This window comes from Halichondria panicea, chromosome 16, assembly GCF_963675165.1.
Source record: "Halichondria panicea chromosome 16, odHalPani1.1, whole genome shotgun sequence".
In the NCBI taxonomy this organism is placed as follows: domain Eukaryota; kingdom Metazoa; phylum Porifera; class Demospongiae; order Suberitida; family Halichondriidae; genus Halichondria; species Halichondria panicea.
In genome coordinates this window covers 2,457,592-2,474,759 of record NC_087392.1, presented here as the reverse complement: position 1 = coordinate 2,474,759, position 17,168 = coordinate 2,457,592, and the positions used below count along the sequence as shown (strand labels likewise).

Genomic DNA, 17,168 nt, shown 5'->3' with positions numbered 1-17,168 from the left:
AACCCTAACTTACGGAAATTGGGGGCGTGGTGGTCTCTCCCTAGCACTAGGCAGATGTTGATCTTTGGCAGGTGATTGTCTGCTTTCTAAGATGGCTGACAAAAGCAACACTGTTGTGAAAGAAGGCTTTCTAATCAAGTCACCTCCCCAGGACAAGCTGATGGCTGTGAGTGAAGTTGGCTCAGTGCTGTGGGGTAGATCTAGACACAGTTTGGTTTACTGATCTAGCTAGCTAGCTACACCTAATTTGCACTTCATTCATCCAAGAGAAAGTACTTATCTGTCAATCTGTACATCTGATTTTATATGTGACTACACTGGTATGCGTTTAATCAAGCGCAGCTATAGAACTGCTGTAACTGGAACATTATAAAAAGATAGATTATATAATTATTATGACTAGGAACTGGTATATAAATCCCATAACAAACTGTTGTTCTAGCAGTGGATATTAATTTTTATAGAGTGTCACCTAAATGGATTATTATACTGTTTAGGAAGATACCCTCGTAAAATTGCCCACCAGGTGTGTCTACGTAAGTATACAGTTGTCGCATTGTTAATTTTTATTTGAAAGATAACTGTTATGCCATTAACTAAAACCTCATCAATAGTATGTTTTTACTCCTCTCAATTACTAAGGATGTTTTCTATTGTTGGTTTCTCAGCTACCCTTACCATCATCCCAGTTTACTAGAGACGCTCGAGGAAGTAGATGCATTGAAGCAGTATTTATGCTACGTTCTCACTCTGTGCTTAGACTTGTCATTTCAGCCATGTACAGCAAGAGATTTGTGTACATTTATTTGAAGGGCCTTTTATTATGGATGACTTTATAAAGTCTTGTCAGTGTTTATGGTTTGTGTTGCCAATTTATAATTATTTGAAGTGTACTTTTCATTGTTTACATACGTTGTTAGTATCTGCGTAAGAATGCTTCTATGTATACAGTATAGTACCAACCACCCCCATATATAATTCTATTTGCTACCCCCATACGCACACACAGAACTGGCACAAACGGTACTTTGTCGTATGGTCTAGTGGGTACATGGAGTACTACAGCTCCAGTGAAAAGAAACCTCAGGATTACCTCAAGACAATAGACCTAAACGGATGCGACGACATGGTGGCACCTTTCCCGATCAGTGGCCGTACATTCATCATCAAAATAGCTATTATTGTCAAGGGCAAAAACAGAGACTATTTTTTTGACTGTGAGAGTCAGGACACAATGGACGAATGGGTTGCTGTGCTGGCTGATGTATGTGGCTTCTCAGCAGGTATGCTTGTTTGTTTAGATAGATGCCATTTTACAGTTAGCAGTTAGCTGATACCGTATAGCGCGAAATTTTCGAGGCACTTATATTTCGTGGATTGGCCTCTAAAAGCCATTTCGTTGCACAATGTTCGCGGAATGACTGCTTACCGGAAGCCACGCCTTTAAATCTTGCACGTTATAGCAGGTAAAGAACGATTTTCGTGGAATTAATTTTCGTGTAGGATTGCTAACCCACGAAATCCACGAAAATTAAGCCCCTCGAAAATTTCGCGCTATACGGTATATGTTAATGCCGATTTTGTGTGTGCTTTTCGGATTTCAGTATACACTCAAAATGTTTTTGTCATTGCTTAAGTGGATAATTACCATGCATGATTGACTATAATTATATTCTCATTATTGTGTATTACATCCCATTACAGTTGACTGTGAAGTGGAGGAAGACAACTATTTCGAAGTGTCTTCCCGATCTCTAGACACTGTGTCTCCTCCTCACTTACCCATATCCTCTAACTCACAATTTCCTGATCACACTACACAACCCTCTCTAATGAACAAGCCAAAGCTCCGCCCACCTCTTCCTCCACCCAAGTCATCCCCATCTCGGGGGTATGATGGGACTTCCCTCTATGAAGATCCAAACTTGGTTCATTTGCCAGACCAGTATTCATTTGCTGAGCAGGTTGATGATGTATACGATAGTATTATCTCTGACACAGTGCTCCAGAAGCTCAACTTGCAGCCTCCTCCTGTTTGGAAAAACCCTGCCAATAGTGTTCCTCCTCCACTACCTCCTAACAGGCAATCAAAGAGATTTACAAAGATACTAGAAAGTGAAGTAATTTCGTCATTTGACGAGACACAATTTGACTTCCCCAGTGGACCCCCTCCCCCACTTCCTGACAGGTCACTCAGAGATGAATCGCCGAATTTAAGGCCCCCCATGAACAATATATCTTCAAGGCTATCTCCTTTATTGACCAGGACTAAAAAGCTCCAACCACCACCACCTCCTGTTAAGAATAGGGCCAACACCCCTCCTGCTATGCCTTTTGCTGTCAATTTCAAATCAGATTTAGGATCAAAGTTGAAACAGAGAAGACAGGTGTCGAGGAGCTGGAGTGAAGATGAGCAAGGCCCATATGAAGACATTGAATACCCTCCACGGTCTCCAGTACATAACAGAGAACTGTCCAAATCAGCAGCTAGGGAGCGATTGATGAGTGAAGAGGAGAGTCTTGAGAGTGACACTGACAGTTATGTGGATTGTGACCCAAACTCACCCCAGGCATATTTGGACTACAACCATTCCAGCAGAGAAAAGAGTCTTCCTCTTCCACTACCACCCAGACATGTTGATCGGTTACCTGTGCCACTTCCTCCTCCATCTCAAACAAACACTGCCCCCCCTTTGTTATCTTCGGACGATGAGTCAGCCCCACCTGTGCCAAGACGTCACCCCCAGGCCTCTGGTCGGTCCTTACATCAAACAACAACAACACCGAATAAACCGAGATCCTACCCACATATTGTGAACAACCCTATTCCACTACCACCACGATCAAAATCCCCTATGAACTATGCAGACGATGACGAAGTACCCCCTGTACCACCTATCAGAGGGCCAGAGTCTACTCGACCGCCTTTAAGCAGACCACATAGTGAGAATAAGACTAATTCTCTTCCTTCTCACACCCCTCAGCGAGGAATATCCGTACCTGCAGGGGGAACACGACTCCCATTGCCACCACCCAAGATTGCCTTAGGCTATCATGAAACCAAAAACGATGATCTTTTCGAAGATGTTAGTTTTAATAAAAAGAGTGACATCCACAAACAGTCCTCACCTGTGCCTAAACAGCCAAAGCAAAACATTACACATGTACAACCAAGCTGGAAAAGGTCGGAAATAGCAACGGAAGATGTTTCTAGCAGACCACCAGTACCTATTCCAAAGAGTACAAAAAGGGAAATTTCAATGGAAAATGTTTCTAGCAGACCACCAGTACCTATTCCAAAGAGTGCAAAAAGAGAAATTTCTCCTAAACCTATACCCTTACGAAAGCCCAACAACATGAGCCACAAACCAAAGGCCACTTCACCACCCCCCGTCGCAAATAGACCAAAAGTTAATAGCTCTTCGCTCGATAACCTATTGAGTATTGATTCTCCTCAAAATTCTAGAAAGAAGCTCCCTGGACCACCAGTCAGTCCGGGGGGGATGAGGAAGAAATGGCAAGAACCACATCTAAATGGTACCGAAACGGCTGTGAAAAAGCAGTCTGCTCCTGATGTTAGAAGAGACATTGATGCTGTATTAAAGAGAAAGCCTACCTCTCCTGTAAGTCCAAGCGTAAGAAAAAAACTTCCAGAGCCATCATTTTTGAACAGTAAACCTAAACCTTCAGAAATTCCACGTACCCAACCAGTCAAAAATTCGGGAATGAGAAAAACACTACCTGATCCACCTGTCTCAAACATGTACAATCCGGAACCAAAGAGGATATTTCCTAGTGGCCCTGAAACAGCAAGAAAGCCATCAGAAATCAGAAATTTTAATCATGGAGCACCGAATGGTCCAGAGACAGCAAGGAAGCCATCAGAAATCAGAAATTTTAATTATGGAGCACCTAATGGTCCGGAGACAGCAAGGAAGCCACCACCACCTACCCCTAAAGCGAAACCTGCAGTCCTGAGCAAAATTCAGAACAGTGAACTGGCCGCTTGTTTGCAGAACAATAATCCCTCTCTGAGTAGACATGGAGGTGCCAGTAGCTCTAGCCAGAGACCTGTAGTAGCACTCAAGCCAAAACCAATGTTGCCTCCAAGGTAGCAAATTTGTGTCTTTTTAATCATTAATAATTATTTTGTTGCTTTTTGTATAAAATAATACCGCACACACATAATTTATTCAACTATTGAGACAGTGTAATCATGGTTCAGTTTGTGAGGACATAGAATTGTCTTGCTCTGAGAAACTTGCCACTTTTTGCTGTAATAAATCAATGTAAGTATCGATCAACAACCACTTGACATAATTATAATTATGGTGTATGGTCGAATTGTTGCCAGGGCTTCTATTTCAAAACATTGAGATCAAGCGTAGACCCTTAATCAATAACTGGGCTTCTATATATAACGTACGTGTATGTGCATGTGCGTGTAAGGCGGGCCACACTTAAATGTACCTCAAAATTATGCTGGACATGGGCACACAATTCCTGAAGATCTTCCAGACCTTTTCTCAATGCGTCTGTGGCTGCTACACCTGGTGGATGTGTGTGTTATGATACACAAGATAAGTGTTGTTCCATACACACTATCCCATTATGTGCATACCGTTTGTTTGCACTCTCAAGTTTATTTTGGGTTCCGAAGGATGAGGTACACTGTATCCACAGAATGTCACGTCTGGGCTGGACAGCGGAAGAAAGATTAGGTGCATGGTGCTTATAATTATTGTACCTACTTCTTCATAATCATGTATCTGAGGGCATTCCCAAGGGTGTGGTCTTCTTGCTTGAGTACAAAGGTCATACATGTGGTGTCATCTGGGTCATCTAATGGAACCTGGTGAGAAAGCAATAATAGTTAAACCAAGTTGGGGGAATTGTGATCACTGTCTCACAATCTCCAAACATCTTTCTCTGTCTTCAGCCATGGGAAACTGAGATGCATGCAGACCTTGAGATTTGATTGATGCAAGCTAGCTCCGTGAAGAAGGGGTTAAACTCACCTGTGACGTCATTTTTCATTTGACATTGTGCTGAATTGGCAAACAGACAAGGAGAAGCAAACAAACATTTAATAATTATACAGTACACAAACCTTAACCACTGTTCTTCGATTGATCCAAGAAATTATGTCTACTACTGATTCTGTGAGTTCCCCTCGAATCCATATTGTGTATAAAACTGAGCTAGTTGTAGGTACGTGCATGATTTGTATGTAATTGCAGAATGTCACGTAATTGAATACTGTGACCTCTTACTACAAAAGTCAAAGTGCATACCTTGTTCAGATCTGTTGAAGAGATGTCTCAAGAGAATCGTGTGACTCTTCGTTCCAGTAACTCCACCCCAATCAATGCTGATGGGATTTTCATTGCCTCTTACACCCTTGGGATAATCTATGCCGTGATTGCCAGGGGCACAACTGTATTGACCCATTATGCCTGTTGCCATGGGAACTTTAGTGAGGTGGCGCAGCAGGTGCTGAAGACCATACGCTCAGATCAGGACAGCATGATGACATATGCCTCTGGAGAGTAAGTCCATCATTACTATATATACAGCTCAATTAATTAACACAGTATTTTGTTTTTTCTGGATACAGCTATATGTATCATTATGTCTCTGAGGGAGGAGTTGTTTACATGTGTATCACTGACGATGTAAGTGTACTAAAGTGTTTGTCCACAACTAATGGTAGCATGCTTCACTTCTCTCCTGCCTTTCAATTTCATAATGACCCATAATTGCCCGACTAATTATGTAATCAGATTGTTCAATACCTTGTCAGCTTAGCGTTTTTGGTGGTGTGTGTGTTTGAGGCTTGTGTGCTTAGCTTATTGTAGGTGTTCCTCATGTAGGAGTTTGAGCGCTCCAAGGCATTCTTGTTCTTGAACATCGTCAAGGAGAGGTACAGCTGCTATTCCACGTACTTACATGTGCTTATAAATGTTATCACTACTTTAATCATCACTAACTTTTCTTGCAGGTTTCTAGAGGCTTATTCTGATACAATACAGAATGCACTTCCATTTGCAATGAACACTGAATTTGCTAGAGAACTGTCTCAACAAATGGTATGAATATCGTCTGTATTATTATAGCAGCATCATTGACCCTTTCTGCTACACACACTCTGTGATCCATAATTATGAATCCATGCACAGTAGGCTGATACAGTAAGCTGATACAGTAGCTTAGGCTAATACAGCTTGGGAGATTTTTGATATTGAAATCATTCAGTCAAAGAATCAAACAATACCTACATACATTTAACAATGTGCTCCTGGTACTACTAATAATACGTGTTACACTATTTCAGTTCGCCTACTATAAATTATGGCATAGTGTAATAACCGTAACGCCACACAGAAACTTCACACTGAGGAGACAGCATTTAATCTCCAACAACCAGCCGACAATGAGATTGTGCTTGAGAACATTGGAATGAGAGATTTAGGTACGGTAATGTACAATTGTTTGATTCCAAATCACTTGTACACGTCACTTTTGTAGATTTACTTGAAGATGGGCAGTTGGAACAGCTAGAGCTATTACGATCTGACAGTATTAGTGTGAAGAGTTTTGAGGTAGGCTGCCAGCTAGTCAGTATGTACATTCACCCCGTTGAAACAAACCCACTCATCATTCACACGTACCCCCCCCCCTCCCCACACACACAACATGCAGGCATTAATCAGCCCCAGAAGTAGGGAGAGATGCTGTCAGTGTCTTAGGAGAAACTGGAAAATAATTGTTGTGGTGTGCGTGATAATTGTTGCGCTCATTGTAAGTCACATGAGCAATCGACCAATCGTCATCATAAAAAAACCTATCTTTTGCAGGTATTGAGTGTCTCTGTGTATGTGGGAGTGTCTTTCTAAAAAGGAGACGGAGAAAAGTGATGTGTTGATGTGTGTATGTATATCTCTTTGCTAGTATGTGTTACGTATGTGTTTGTGTTACTATTGTTAAGCACCTCACATTTTCATTATGTTTTGTTGTAGCAAATACAAATTTTTTAATTCATTATGCCAACCTTCATAATCAGAGTGGATTATTGAGAAATAAATAGAAGTCCATAAATAGAAGTTGCTGTATAAACAGCATACATTGAACTAAGAGAAAAACTTGTCACAAACATTCCTAGAAGTTTGTTTGAGTTTATCTTGAAAGACTAGCGTTGCCCTCTGTAGGATACAGAGTTTGGCATTGTCCAGAATGTCTATACCAGGGTCGAGGGATCGAGCCACTCCCTCAATCACCATCAGACCCGCCATCACGGAAGTGTAGTTAGGGGAAATCCGTACCTACAATTAACAGCACAATTCGTCATACAAGAGCTAACACAGCATACCGTACAATCTGGTTAGTAAGCGCATGCGCCTATAGGGAAAAGAGCAAGCCTCTATGCGCTTATAGAGATTTTATTTTAACCACGCCCATGACGTTTCAATGAAGCATATCTCCATTAGCTAGCTCGATCGTTTGTCTGCAAGAGGTCTATAGTCATATCTGACAGCAGTATAACACAACTACCAGTAGTGAAAGAGACTTAATGCAGAAAACCATGCGCCTTCTATCAAGGCTCTTGGTCTGCTAACCAGTATGCGCCTATTACTTGATGTGCACTTATTAACCAGATTATACCGTATGCAGTAAACACCTTGACAGAATTTTAACTAACCTTATGATCGATGAGAATATTGAAAAGCCTCGAGAACAATGTACCCACTTGAATCTATATACATACAAATTAGTACTATTAATCAATGACCTACACGAGCGTCACATTTATTGTACCTCTGTCAGTTTAAGATGGCTCTGCAAATGCTCATCAACTAGCTCGGCCATGTCCCGTCTGTACTCGCTGAGGGTATGACACGTCTGCCCGTTTAGCATCAGGTCTGCCACTGTCTCCCCGTGACCTGTCACTATTGCCTTGAACAATTTGTAGAAGTTCTCAAAGTCCACGGATCCAAGGCTGGTGGCTATTCCACAGTCAATGAACACTAGTTTAGGGTGTGAGGAGGGGTCTTGGACGAGGATGTTGCCGGGATGAAGGTCTCCGTGGACAAAGTTATGGATAAACATCTGTGGGGGTGGAGTGTGTGATATATGGATGGTGAGTATGTGCTTTTTTGGTAATTAACCAAATCAGGGTATTCAAATGGGAAATGAGTTCAGAAAAAGTGAAAGCACAGGTGTTTTGCTCTCAGGCCGAATGTTTGCAGCTAGTACAAGCAGAGGTTGGTAGCGATAATGAAGTAGGCGGAGGATATAGCTACAACATACCATATCCAGCAAAACATCAATACCAATTTTGGCCAATCTCTTCTGAAGGTGACCACCTGGCTCACTGAGATACGCTGATATGTGATCACCTCGCTGCAATAATTATACCGTATAGCGGGTAAGTTTCGTGGGGTAAAACATTTGTTCAACTCGAGAAATGGTAGTTTTCGTGAGTAAAAGTTTCATTTCGTCTCGTGGCTGCACGGCATTCCTACGTTCAGATAAGCCACGCCTACGATAAAATTTCGTGGAGGTCAGCCTGCCCACGAAAATAACGAATATTTTACCCCACGAAAATTACCCGCTATACGGTAGTGAAAGTGAATGATAATGAATTATATTCATGGGAATTAACATGAATTGGACGAATGCTTTTCAGATGATACAAATCCACATCATTTAATCCAGACAAAGTAAAATATGTACATGTAGCTTAAAATACCAAATTACCTCGTAGCTCTCGACAAGGACAGTCTTAGTGACAAACGGATAGAGGGGCGTAGGAAACTTGACACTATCGTATCCTGTCATCAGTACATTGAACTTGGATAGGTTGTGAGCCTCCATCTCCATATCAAGCTGCGATGATAGAAATATAATGTTATCACCGTCAAGAATTAAAAATCAATGGCTAATAATGATCATAATAATGGTGTACGTGTGCTAACGAGTATAATTATTACCTGTTTTTGCATAGTCATGGAAAACTCGTCCACGCACTCTTTTAGAGCAATCCAGTGCACGTCAGGATAGAGGTAGTCCACCCAGGAGGCGACACCCATCATCAAATTAATGTCTAGGTCCATAGCCTCAACCATACCTGCGTGCATCACCTTGACAGCAATGGGCACACCTTCTCCAGAGGGATAACTGCCACTCTCAATTTCTTCTTGTGAGCGTTTCAAATATCCCTGATAGACTTGTGCAACACAGCCGCAGCCAATCGGATCGTGGTCCTGAATCAGAAGGTGTTGATTCCAGCCCTCGCCAAAACTCTGCACCAAGGACTCTTGCGTTTCTGCCCAGGTGTGGGGAATGCAATGAGTGTGTAGAGATGAGAGGGTCTGACAGAAATTCTCACTAAAGAGGTCTCTCCTAGTGCTTGCCCACTGACCAAGTTTGATGAAGGCAGGACCAGCAGTCTGGAGCACAAAAATAAGGTATCGGACTTCTACCTTCTCGAGAAAAGTGCTCCCTGTGAGATAGGAAGCTGTGTGGAGGATGAGCATTGGAGAGAAGACGAGGCAGAGGAAAATGAAACGAAGTGAGAGTTTGAGCTTTTGTTGAATAGAGAGTTCTTTAGTAAATATTTCTGAGTGTTCTATGGGACTAGTGATTTGAGGGTATTTTACCACAGGTATAGCAGGAGAGAGACATTGAGAATGTCGAGCCTTTAATATTGATAGATAGCTTCCGAGGAGTCCACATCCAACCAGCAATAAACTAGTTTTGCGATTGTCTCTGATCCAAAACTTCGCCTTTGAAGCATAGGATGACAAAGGTGCACGCTTTACTGTGCTCGATACATTCCTCTTAATACACGACAAGCGATGTTCTATGAGTTTTGCGCCTGTTCTTGAGACAGATAGCACACTTAGTTTCGGATGATACAATACTTGTCTTGGGTAGCTGTGCAGACAGAAGCTGCACGTACGAGCTGCTTGCATAAGTGCACCCGACATCTAATCACTGCCTGAATGCCTCTGAAGCTCTGCATGGAGATAAAAATATGGTAAAAATTGCGTTTACAGTCTGTATTAAATTGAGCTGTAGTATTTAATAATAAACCAGGATACAATAACTAAACCAGTTAAATTGCATCTGCATTTGACTAGAATCTATATTCAGAGACTTACCAATCTATTGGATACCCTATTAACTAGGCTACTGGTCAGAGATCAGCTCAGCAAGCCAGTGTGCAGTAGATTAGCATAGTATAGTCATAGATAGTAGAGGGTATAGTACAGAGCACGAGCTTTATATTTGGTAGAGGGTGTCAGATGTATTAGTAAAAAGACAATAACCGAAGAAGACCGCGGCCAGAAATTGAAGTCAACTAAGTTGGTCTCATGAATTAGCCGCATCTTGCATAGAAAAGGAGAGACAAGAACCGAAACTAGAACATACAGAACAGTAGAAGATGGCATTTCCAACGGGTATGTCAGGATTCTCTGCTAAATCTGGTAAGAATGTAGCTATGCCAATAACCTCACATCTCTCTACAAGAAAGAAGCACACCAATTTGGCAAAGCTGTCAAATTTTTGTTTGTCTTCAATCAGCATGTTTGCACTCACTAATGAGATGGTGTTCACTCCACCTAGCTTAAAAATAGATCGTGTCTCTATAGTAGCCAGTCTGTAGTATCTAGAAGTACTGTAGAAGTAGTATCTAGAAGTCACATTCATAGTACTTGGTAGACTGGAGAGCTGGCTGGCAAGTAGTGTTTACTAAATAACTTTACACCTAGAACAACATTGATAAACAAAAGTAGCAAAGTTATGGATTTGGAGTCTGACTTTAGATTCTTTACTCGTAAGTTTGAGCCGGAGTCAGTGAAATACTTCACACAGTGTTTCACATTTTCTCTCTAGTAGTCTATATACATGCATCTTGTAGCTATATAGTAGTTGACACTGTAGTGAGGGTACTACAAGTGCCTGAGGGGTTCTAAATCACATGGACACCTCCAAAACAGTGTCTAGATATACTAGTGCGCATGCGCAAACCTTGCCTTGTGGCTTGACTACACTACATAAGTTTACTTTGCTTGACAACAAGATACTAAGCAAATTGCAGGTATACTAAGTCCCATAGTGTACGTATCTCCTCTGAGGCACATTTCCCATGTACTTCCCATGTAGATCTTACCAGCTTAGTGTCTAATAGTCATTGTTACCCCCCCCCCTCAGGCCTGAGGCCAGAGACGACAAGTGAAGACATTTTCTCAGCTTCGAAGGATGGGGACGAACTCTACTGTCGCGAGTGGATCATGAACCCCGATAATGACATCAACATTACGTAAGTCTCTTAGCAACTGCCCCCGAGTATATCCTCGGAGCAGCCACGTTTTCCTAAGTTGTCCATTGCTCGTAGCACTAAAGGTATACAAATGGTGCTATTACGAGCGTCCTTTAGGTGTCCTTTACTGGAAATGTCGTTTATAATTATAGTACCCTACGTGCAGAGCTTAGGTACACACTGTACATGTATATATATATTTCCACCTGTTATATTCAGCTGGGGTATAATTCTTTTGGTAGGGATCAGCATGGCTTTACACCGCTACACTATGCCTGCATGTACGGCTACCCCAACATCATTGAGGCATTTTTCGTGAGGGGGGCCAAGACGGACATAGTCAACATGGGTGGAGACTCCCTGCTCCATGTGGCCTCTCAACACGGCAAGTATGACATGGTTGTCAAGGTGAGGTACAGTACATGTACATGTATTAGGTTGAATTCAGTGCACATAATGTAAGGTTAGCTTCCTTATAAGGTTGAATCCAATTAGTAAAGGAATGTCAAGTAATGGTGATGGTTACATGTGTTACTGTATATATAGCACACAGATCCTGAGTTTAGTTCTCAAACTGTTATTTGGCCTGTATGCCTTGCGTGTTGACATTGAGGCACTATTTTGCCAAATTTGGTCATCTCAGTGTTGTTTGTGTTGACTGGACATAATTTATTATGTCTCTACTTTGGCATGCATCTGTGTGGCCGTTATCTCTACACATACAGTCGGCCAATTCTCATACACACACACTAGTTGATGAGTTTATTTAAATTCTCTTTTAGATTTTGAGATCCAATCCCGATGTGAACTTGGCCAATGAGCATGGGAACACTCCCCTTCATTACGCATCCTTCTGGAACTACATTGGTATCTGCGAGGTAACTTTAGATTAGTAGCACTTCATTGTAAGTTGAATTGTCTCCACTTGTTGCAGATGCTTGTGAAGAATGGAGCTCTCATTGTAATGTCCAACAAGTACGGAGATACTCCCTTGTCCAAGGCACGCCCCAGACTGAGGAAGAAGCTTGAAGGTAAGTTATCACTCCACCTACGCAATTAACACACACACACACACACACACACACACACACACACACACACACACACAGCCCTTGCTGCGGAGTTTGATCAAAGCCTGGTCATTGTACCCCACAAGAGTAAGCCAGTACTAATAATTATGCTACTACCCTAACTCATTCCGTGTTTCATTGTACAGAGGTTCGGCCAATGAGGAAGAATGACTGTAAGTTATTGCACATAATAATTATAAGTTGTAATGATCATCTTGTGTAATGATTACCACAGACCTTGACTTCAAGCAGCGACAGGCAGAGGTGGAGAAGAGCCAGGTCACAATGTCTATCAAGATCGGCCAGGGATCTTATGGAGAGGTGTGTGCTATGGTAGTGAACACACTGGTGCTGTAGTAGAGTGTGGATATGCCTGATCTCAGGCTCATTACTTGACAAAAACTGTGAAATCATTACTCCTAAATCTGCATTTGAAACTGTAATACGGCCTTACTAGGAAAACATAGTTAATGTGCATCTTGTATTTACGGCTATGTATTCCCCTGTGCAGACGTGGAAAGGCTCGTGGAGTGGTCACACTGTGGTGGTGAAGAAGCTCAAGACAAAGGGAGATGTCTTTAGATCCACTCTGAGGGAGAACTTTCATCATGAGTACACACGTCTCAGGATATTCAACCATGATAACATCCTTCCTCTCATTGGTGTCATCATAGAGCCGCAGGTTCACACTATAGGCATCTATATGAAGCTGGGCTCCCTCTATTATATCCTCCATGATATCGAGTCGGGTAAGTTTATTTTTTGTTTCTAGGCAATTAATTATGTCTTTTTGCAAGCATGAGCTTTCAGATTGGACTCTATTATTCGTTACCGCCAGTATGAACTCAGTGGCACTTTTAATGTTTTAATGTACTCATAAATTCCCGTTGTGAACACCTTCTACCCAATCTAGATGTGTAATGTGCTTGCGTAACTTGTTTCTGCAGAGATCAAAGTGAATCTAGAGGAAGGCATCAAGTTCTGTAGGGACATATGTCATGGGATGGCCCATCTTCACTCACTTGATCCACTCATCAAGCATTTTGACCTCAACCCCCATCACGTCTTTGTAAGCATGTACATGTCACTTCCACGCACCACACATACTCATCTTAAGGTATCAATGGACATTGCTCCACACTTCCCCAAAATGGTACCGTACTCTACCGAGATTACGCCCACCCTAATTGCATGCTACAAAGCAGCTACAGGTGGGGTGGGCTTAATTTTGAAAACAGTAGTTTTGCCTCGAAACTAAGCCCACTCAGTAAGAAATAAGTCTTCGTCTGAGGCCTGCCAGCTCTTAAAATACAATAAATACATCAATATACAACAATGGTGATGCATGGGTAAAGTAGCTAGGTATAATGAGTCAAGATTTTGCATCAGAAGGTTGTTCCTTGTCACTGTCAGAGCCTTCAACATAGATTCAGAGAAGATTGTCCTTGTCTCTGTCTCTTATACGAGTAAGTATTAGATCTAGAGCTAACCAGCTTACACACAATAAACTGCTAAACCTTTCTTGACAACTGCTCACTGACAAATGCATCACTTCCTGCATGGTGGGTGTATTCTTGAGGCAAATTAGCCTATGCAGGAAATTTCACTCAACAGTGGGGGTGGGCGTAATTTCGGTAGAGTACGGTACATACGTACCTCGCAGAGAACAAGTTATTTCCACTTCAAATAGACATTACACTGACATTCTCTCTTCACTCGCACACAAATAGACATTGCACTGACAATGTCTCTTCACCACACACAACAGGTCGATGAGGATCTGACTGCTAAACTTGATCTCCCTCACACTAGGTTCTCTTTCATGGACAATGATAAGGTCTTCAAGCCCAGCTGGATGGCCCCTGAACGTAAGTATAATTTTGTGAATGGGTGTTACATGTACATTTCTTACGTTGCCACTGACAACGGGATAAACACAGTTGTTGGGTGTGCCGATTTATTACAGTCTTACAGTCAATGCTACGTGTCGTTCAATTTGGTAAACACCAGTGAGTAGTTCTGACTAGATACACATGTTTGGAACGCCATTTGGTGGCTTCCTTTTTCGTATACCAATATATCACTCTCTTTCCTCCTCCCCCAGTTCTCCAGCACCGCCCTGAAGACTTTGACAAGAAAGCGGCTGACATGTACAGCTTTGCTATCATCCTCTGGGAGGTGTCTACTGGGAAGATTCCCTTCGCAGACCTATCTCCCATGCACGCTGGAACTAAGGTGGAGCTCAGTATTTCAAGAGCATCAGGATAAAACTTTCTACTAGCATTTTGACATAATTATTATACTAAACAGTTATGAATTGTTGCTGCGGCGCTGATGGAATTTTTGTAGATTGTTTTCTTTTCTCATAGATTGCCAGGGACAACGCTCGACCGGTCATTCCATCGTTTGTCAATCATCACCTGCAAAGGATCATTGATATCTGTTGGAATGCAGATCCGAACAAGAGACCTCGGTTTGAGAAGATACAGCCCATTCTGGACAAGTTGGAGGTGTCCTGATCACCCATCAACCCACCATTTTCAAACTGTTAGAGTAGTGTACACTCATTAGCTACAGTGATATAGAGTGTTAATGTCCGTGTATATGCATATCTTCAAATAGATTTCAATGACTGCTCCTTGAGTGTTTGTTTTAGTGTTTTTACATTTTCAAATTGCTCTTAGATCTATGTACTTTTTACTATAGTTAGTAATACGAACAGTAATGAGATCACATGCAGTAGGTTTTGAGACTGGATTTTAGACTATGCATTGGTACTCACTAAGATATCAGCAGACTCCAGACAGCTAGCTACAGATAATTATACCTTGCTTGCGCATGCATGCGCACGGATGCAAATGCATACTTTCTTATACTCTTGATAATACTTCTGGTATTCATTGCCCGCCCTGCCTGGCTGCAATATTATTTTGCAACACCCCCTGAAGTATTCATTGCCCTGCCTGGCAATATTTTGCAAAACTCCTATATTATACTTGCTAGTATTTGGCCTGTATGTGTATAGGTTGTATTGCCTGCCTGTATATTAATTATAGGCAACATTGTTTTATTATGGCCACATTATGGCCCGCACATTCTGTGAACAGTGTACCAAACTATCATTTACTGTGGTAGGATGCATGACACTAGTTGACTGATGTAAACATGAGAAACTAATTTTTGACACAAAACATAGTCAATTATTGTCGTATGTACTCTAAATATACTAATACAACTACACTTTAAAAACATTAGCAGCAACATGTACACCACAGGATCAGGATAACATAAAACAGCTCAGCTACGGCTAACTACATACTGCACAGCAGCAACAACACACCACCAGTATCAGGATGATCACTAGCAAACCACCGAGTCCAATTCCCAGACCAAGTGCCAACTTGTATCTGTAGTGAAATTAACACTGCATGTTATTGCTATATTAACAGTCTTCTAAATGATAGCTTGGTTATCCTTTGACGCATTAACTCATTGCATGAAGGGTGCCAAATACATAAAAAAAAAACTGTGATAGTGTGCAAAGCATACTATAAAGTAAGGGGAAACCTGCATTGGGGCAGGCATCGCCCAAGTTTTAGTTTCCCAGATCTAGAGTGCAATTCGATTCTAGGCTCCAGGTTCATTGTTTGTACATGTATATACTACGTGTGGAATCAATTGCATGTTAGAAGTTGCTTATGCATTGCCAGAAAATAAAAGTGATGCAGCTATTATACCTAATATAGCGGGTAATTTTCGGGGGACAAAATATTCGTGGTTAAACAATATTGAGACATTTCGTGGTTAATATGTTCGTGGTTGCGGTAAAGGTATAGGCAAGGTCGTTTCATTCGTGGGTAAAACAGACCTTCAACCACGAAAATCACGAATATTTTGCCCCACGAAAATTACCCTCTATACGGTAATCTTTACAGTATATTATGTGTGGTGTCGGGAGGGAAAAGCTGGGATGCACTCATTGTTATGTTTACACTCTATTACATGGTGCAGGGGGTGGTATATAACCATTGCTGTTGAGTGACAATCATGTACCAGCGTTTATTGTTATTGTCTGTAGATATTATTGATCCACTAAAGAATGCAAATGGGTGGATTTGTTGCAGAAAATATGGTTGAGATCATAACCTCTAAAACTTACAGCAAATCTAGAAAGTTGTTTTCACTCTGGCTGCAACATCCTTCTCTGAAGTACATGCAACACTGGTTTCGTAACTGCGCTGCTTCACCGGTAGTGACTGTCACTGCTGTGTCGTACACTTCCTCAGGTGGTAGGCTGTTGGGGCATTGAAAAGTGCCACAAGTTGCAACAACGTTGGTAGAGTCAGCCGTACAGCATGTGAGCAAAGGATTAGTAGGGTCATTAGACGTTGCACAACATCGCTGAATAAGTGGTAAGCAGCATGCTCTACCACAGTAGGTCCCAAGAGGACATTGATCTGCAAAATTAGAGAATAGAGAATGAAAGTTTACTCTAAAATAAATAGCTATAATTTATTATAGCAATAGTGTATCTATATTTATGCAGTAGACTCTATCTCTACAAGTACAATAGGATAGCGCACGATATAGCATGCATGCTTACCTTGTGCTACTGTTATACTTACTAGAAGTATAAGGTTTAAAAAGCTGTAAGTCAACATTCTCGAATTGTGATTTTGCTCAAGTTCTAGTGGACAAAACAGGGCGTAATAGCTTCACAAGGCCTTGGCCTGCGAATCGAGGCTAAGGGCGGAGCTCGCTCAAAATGGGAG

The 17,168-nt window shown here is 41.7% G+C and overlaps 5 protein-coding genes and 1 long non-coding RNA gene across 6 annotated transcripts; 3 read left to right on the top strand and 3 right to left on the bottom strand.

Moving 5' to 3' along the window:
• Positions 1–29: 29 nt before the first annotated feature.
• LOC135350039 (uncharacterized) lies at positions 30–4,204 on the top strand. The gene is made up of 3 exons (XM_064548731.1): positions 30–166; positions 1,010–1,283; positions 1,705–4,204. The coding sequence occupies exons 1-3, from the start codon at positions 92–94 to the stop codon at positions 4,113–4,115; spliced, it is 2,760 nt and encodes a 919-aa protein (XP_064404801.1). The 5' UTR covers positions 30–91; the 3' UTR covers positions 4,116–4,204.
• LOC135350091 (DNA-directed RNA polymerases I and III subunit RPAC2-like) lies at positions 4,120–5,049 on the bottom strand. Its single transcript, XM_064548803.1, has 5 exons — positions 4,911–5,049; positions 4,752–4,852; positions 4,622–4,698; positions 4,471–4,550; positions 4,120–4,274 (listed from the first exon to the last, which is right to left on the bottom strand). Exons 1-5 carry the CDS (start codon positions 4,941–4,943, stop codon positions 4,215–4,217), a joined length of 351 nt encoding a protein of 116 aa, XP_064404873.1. The 5' UTR covers positions 4,944–5,049; the 3' UTR covers positions 4,120–4,214.
• LOC135350082 (vesicle-associated membrane protein 7-like) lies at positions 5,020–7,041 on the top strand. The gene is made up of 9 exons (XM_064548792.1): positions 5,020–5,162; positions 5,304–5,549; positions 5,618–5,675; positions 5,874–5,923; positions 6,002–6,089; positions 6,385–6,472; positions 6,529–6,602; positions 6,703–6,801; positions 6,858–7,041. The coding sequence occupies exons 2-9, from the start codon at positions 5,317–5,319 to the stop codon at positions 6,894–6,896; spliced, it is 729 nt and encodes a 242-aa protein (XP_064404862.1). The 5' UTR covers positions 5,020–5,162; positions 5,304–5,316; the 3' UTR covers positions 6,897–7,041.
• Positions 7,042–7,069: 28 nt separating this feature from the next.
• Positions 7,070–10,319, bottom strand: LOC135350048 (uncharacterized aarF domain-containing protein kinase 2-like). Its single transcript, XM_064548746.1, has 7 exons — positions 10,164–10,319; positions 8,991–10,018; positions 8,758–8,886; positions 8,308–8,400; positions 7,816–8,106; positions 7,700–7,753; positions 7,070–7,322 (listed from the first exon to the last, which is right to left on the bottom strand). Exons 2-7 carry the CDS (start codon positions 9,987–9,989, stop codon positions 7,131–7,133), a joined length of 1,758 nt encoding a protein of 585 aa, XP_064404816.1. The 5' UTR covers positions 9,990–10,018; positions 10,164–10,319; the 3' UTR covers positions 7,070–7,130.
• Positions 10,320–10,358: 39 nt separating this feature from the next.
• LOC135350059 (integrin-linked protein kinase-like) lies at positions 10,359–15,085 on the top strand. Its single transcript, XM_064548762.1, has 13 exons — positions 10,359–10,490; positions 11,218–11,326; positions 11,569–11,734; positions 12,109–12,204; positions 12,261–12,357; positions 12,436–12,483; positions 12,543–12,569; positions 12,632–12,717; positions 12,908–13,145; positions 13,344–13,465; positions 14,165–14,264; positions 14,501–14,631; positions 14,766–15,085. The coding sequence occupies exons 1-13, from the start codon at positions 10,448–10,450 to the stop codon at positions 14,913–14,915; spliced, it is 1,413 nt and encodes a 470-aa protein (XP_064404832.1). The 5' UTR covers positions 10,359–10,447; the 3' UTR covers positions 14,916–15,085.
• Positions 15,086–15,556: 471 nt separating this feature from the next.
• LOC135350093 (uncharacterized) lies at positions 15,557–17,160 on the bottom strand. The gene is made up of 3 exons (XR_010399075.1): positions 17,000–17,160; positions 16,556–16,853; positions 15,557–15,803 (listed from the first exon to the last, which is right to left on the bottom strand). It is a non-coding gene; the product is annotated as an uncharacterized LOC135350093 (long non-coding RNA).
• Positions 17,161–17,168: the final 8 nt, after the last annotated feature.

What these genes read in the sequence shown, in the direction of transcription:
- LOC135350048 (XM_064548746.1), bottom strand. Translation starts at nt 9,989, where the DNA reads ATGTCGGGTGCACTTATGCAAGCAGCTCGTACGTGCAGCTTCTGTCTG. An exon ending in TCCTTGTCGAGAGCTACGAG is followed by an intron (nt 8,401 to 8,757) that starts GTAATTTGGTAT and finishes TAATTATTGCAG; the next exon opens with CGAGGTGATCACATATCAGC. An exon ending in ATATTCTCATCGATCATAAG is followed by an intron (nt 7,323 to 7,699) that starts GTTAGTTAAAAT and finishes TGTTAATTGTAG; the next exon opens with GTACGGATTTCCCCTAACTA.
- LOC135350059 (XM_064548762.1), top strand. Translation starts at nt 10,448, where the DNA reads ATGGCATTTCCAACGGGTATGTCAGGATTCTCTGCTAAATCTG. An exon ending in AGGATTCTCTGCTAAATCTG is followed by an intron (nt 10,491 to 11,217) that starts GTAAGAATGTAG and finishes CCCCCCCCTCAG; the next exon opens with GCCTGAGGCCAGAGACGACA. An exon ending in GCCAGGGATCTTATGGAGAG is followed by an intron (nt 12,718 to 12,907) that starts GTGTGTGCTATG and finishes TCCCCTGTGCAG; the next exon opens with ACGTGGAAAGGCTCGTGGAG.
- LOC135350082 (XM_064548792.1), top strand. Translation starts at nt 5,317, where the DNA reads ATGTCTCAAGAGAATCGTGTGACTCTTCGTTCCAGTAACTCCACCCCA. An exon ending in ACATGTGTATCACTGACGAT is followed by an intron (nt 5,676 to 5,873) that starts GTAAGTGTACTA and finishes TTCCTCATGTAG; the next exon opens with GAGTTTGAGCGCTCCAAGGC. An exon ending in GAGAACTGTCTCAACAAATG is followed by an intron (nt 6,090 to 6,384) that starts GTATGAATATCG and finishes AACGCCACACAG; the next exon opens with AAACTTCACACTGAGGAGAC.
- LOC135350039 (XM_064548731.1), top strand. Translation starts at nt 92, where the DNA reads ATGGCTGACAAAAGCAACACTGTTGTGAAAGAAGGCTTTCTAATCAAG. An exon ending in CCCAGGACAAGCTGATGGCT is followed by an intron (nt 167 to 1,009) that starts GTGAGTGAAGTT and finishes ACGCACACACAG; the next exon opens with AACTGGCACAAACGGTACTT. An exon ending in TGTATGTGGCTTCTCAGCAG is followed by an intron (nt 1,284 to 1,704) that starts GTATGCTTGTTT and finishes ATCCCATTACAG; the next exon opens with TTGACTGTGAAGTGGAGGAA.
- LOC135350091 (XM_064548803.1), bottom strand. Translation starts at nt 4,943, where the DNA reads ATGGCTGAAGACAGAGAAAGATGTTTGGAGATT. An exon ending in GAGAAAGATGTTTGGAGATT is followed by an intron (nt 4,853 to 4,910) that starts GTGAGACAGTGA and finishes CTTTCTCACCAG; the next exon opens with GTTCCATTAGATGACCCAGA. An exon ending in AGATACATGATTATGAAGAA is followed by an intron (nt 4,699 to 4,751) that starts GTAGGTACAATA and finishes TCCGCTGTCCAG; the next exon opens with CCCAGACGTGACATTCTGTG.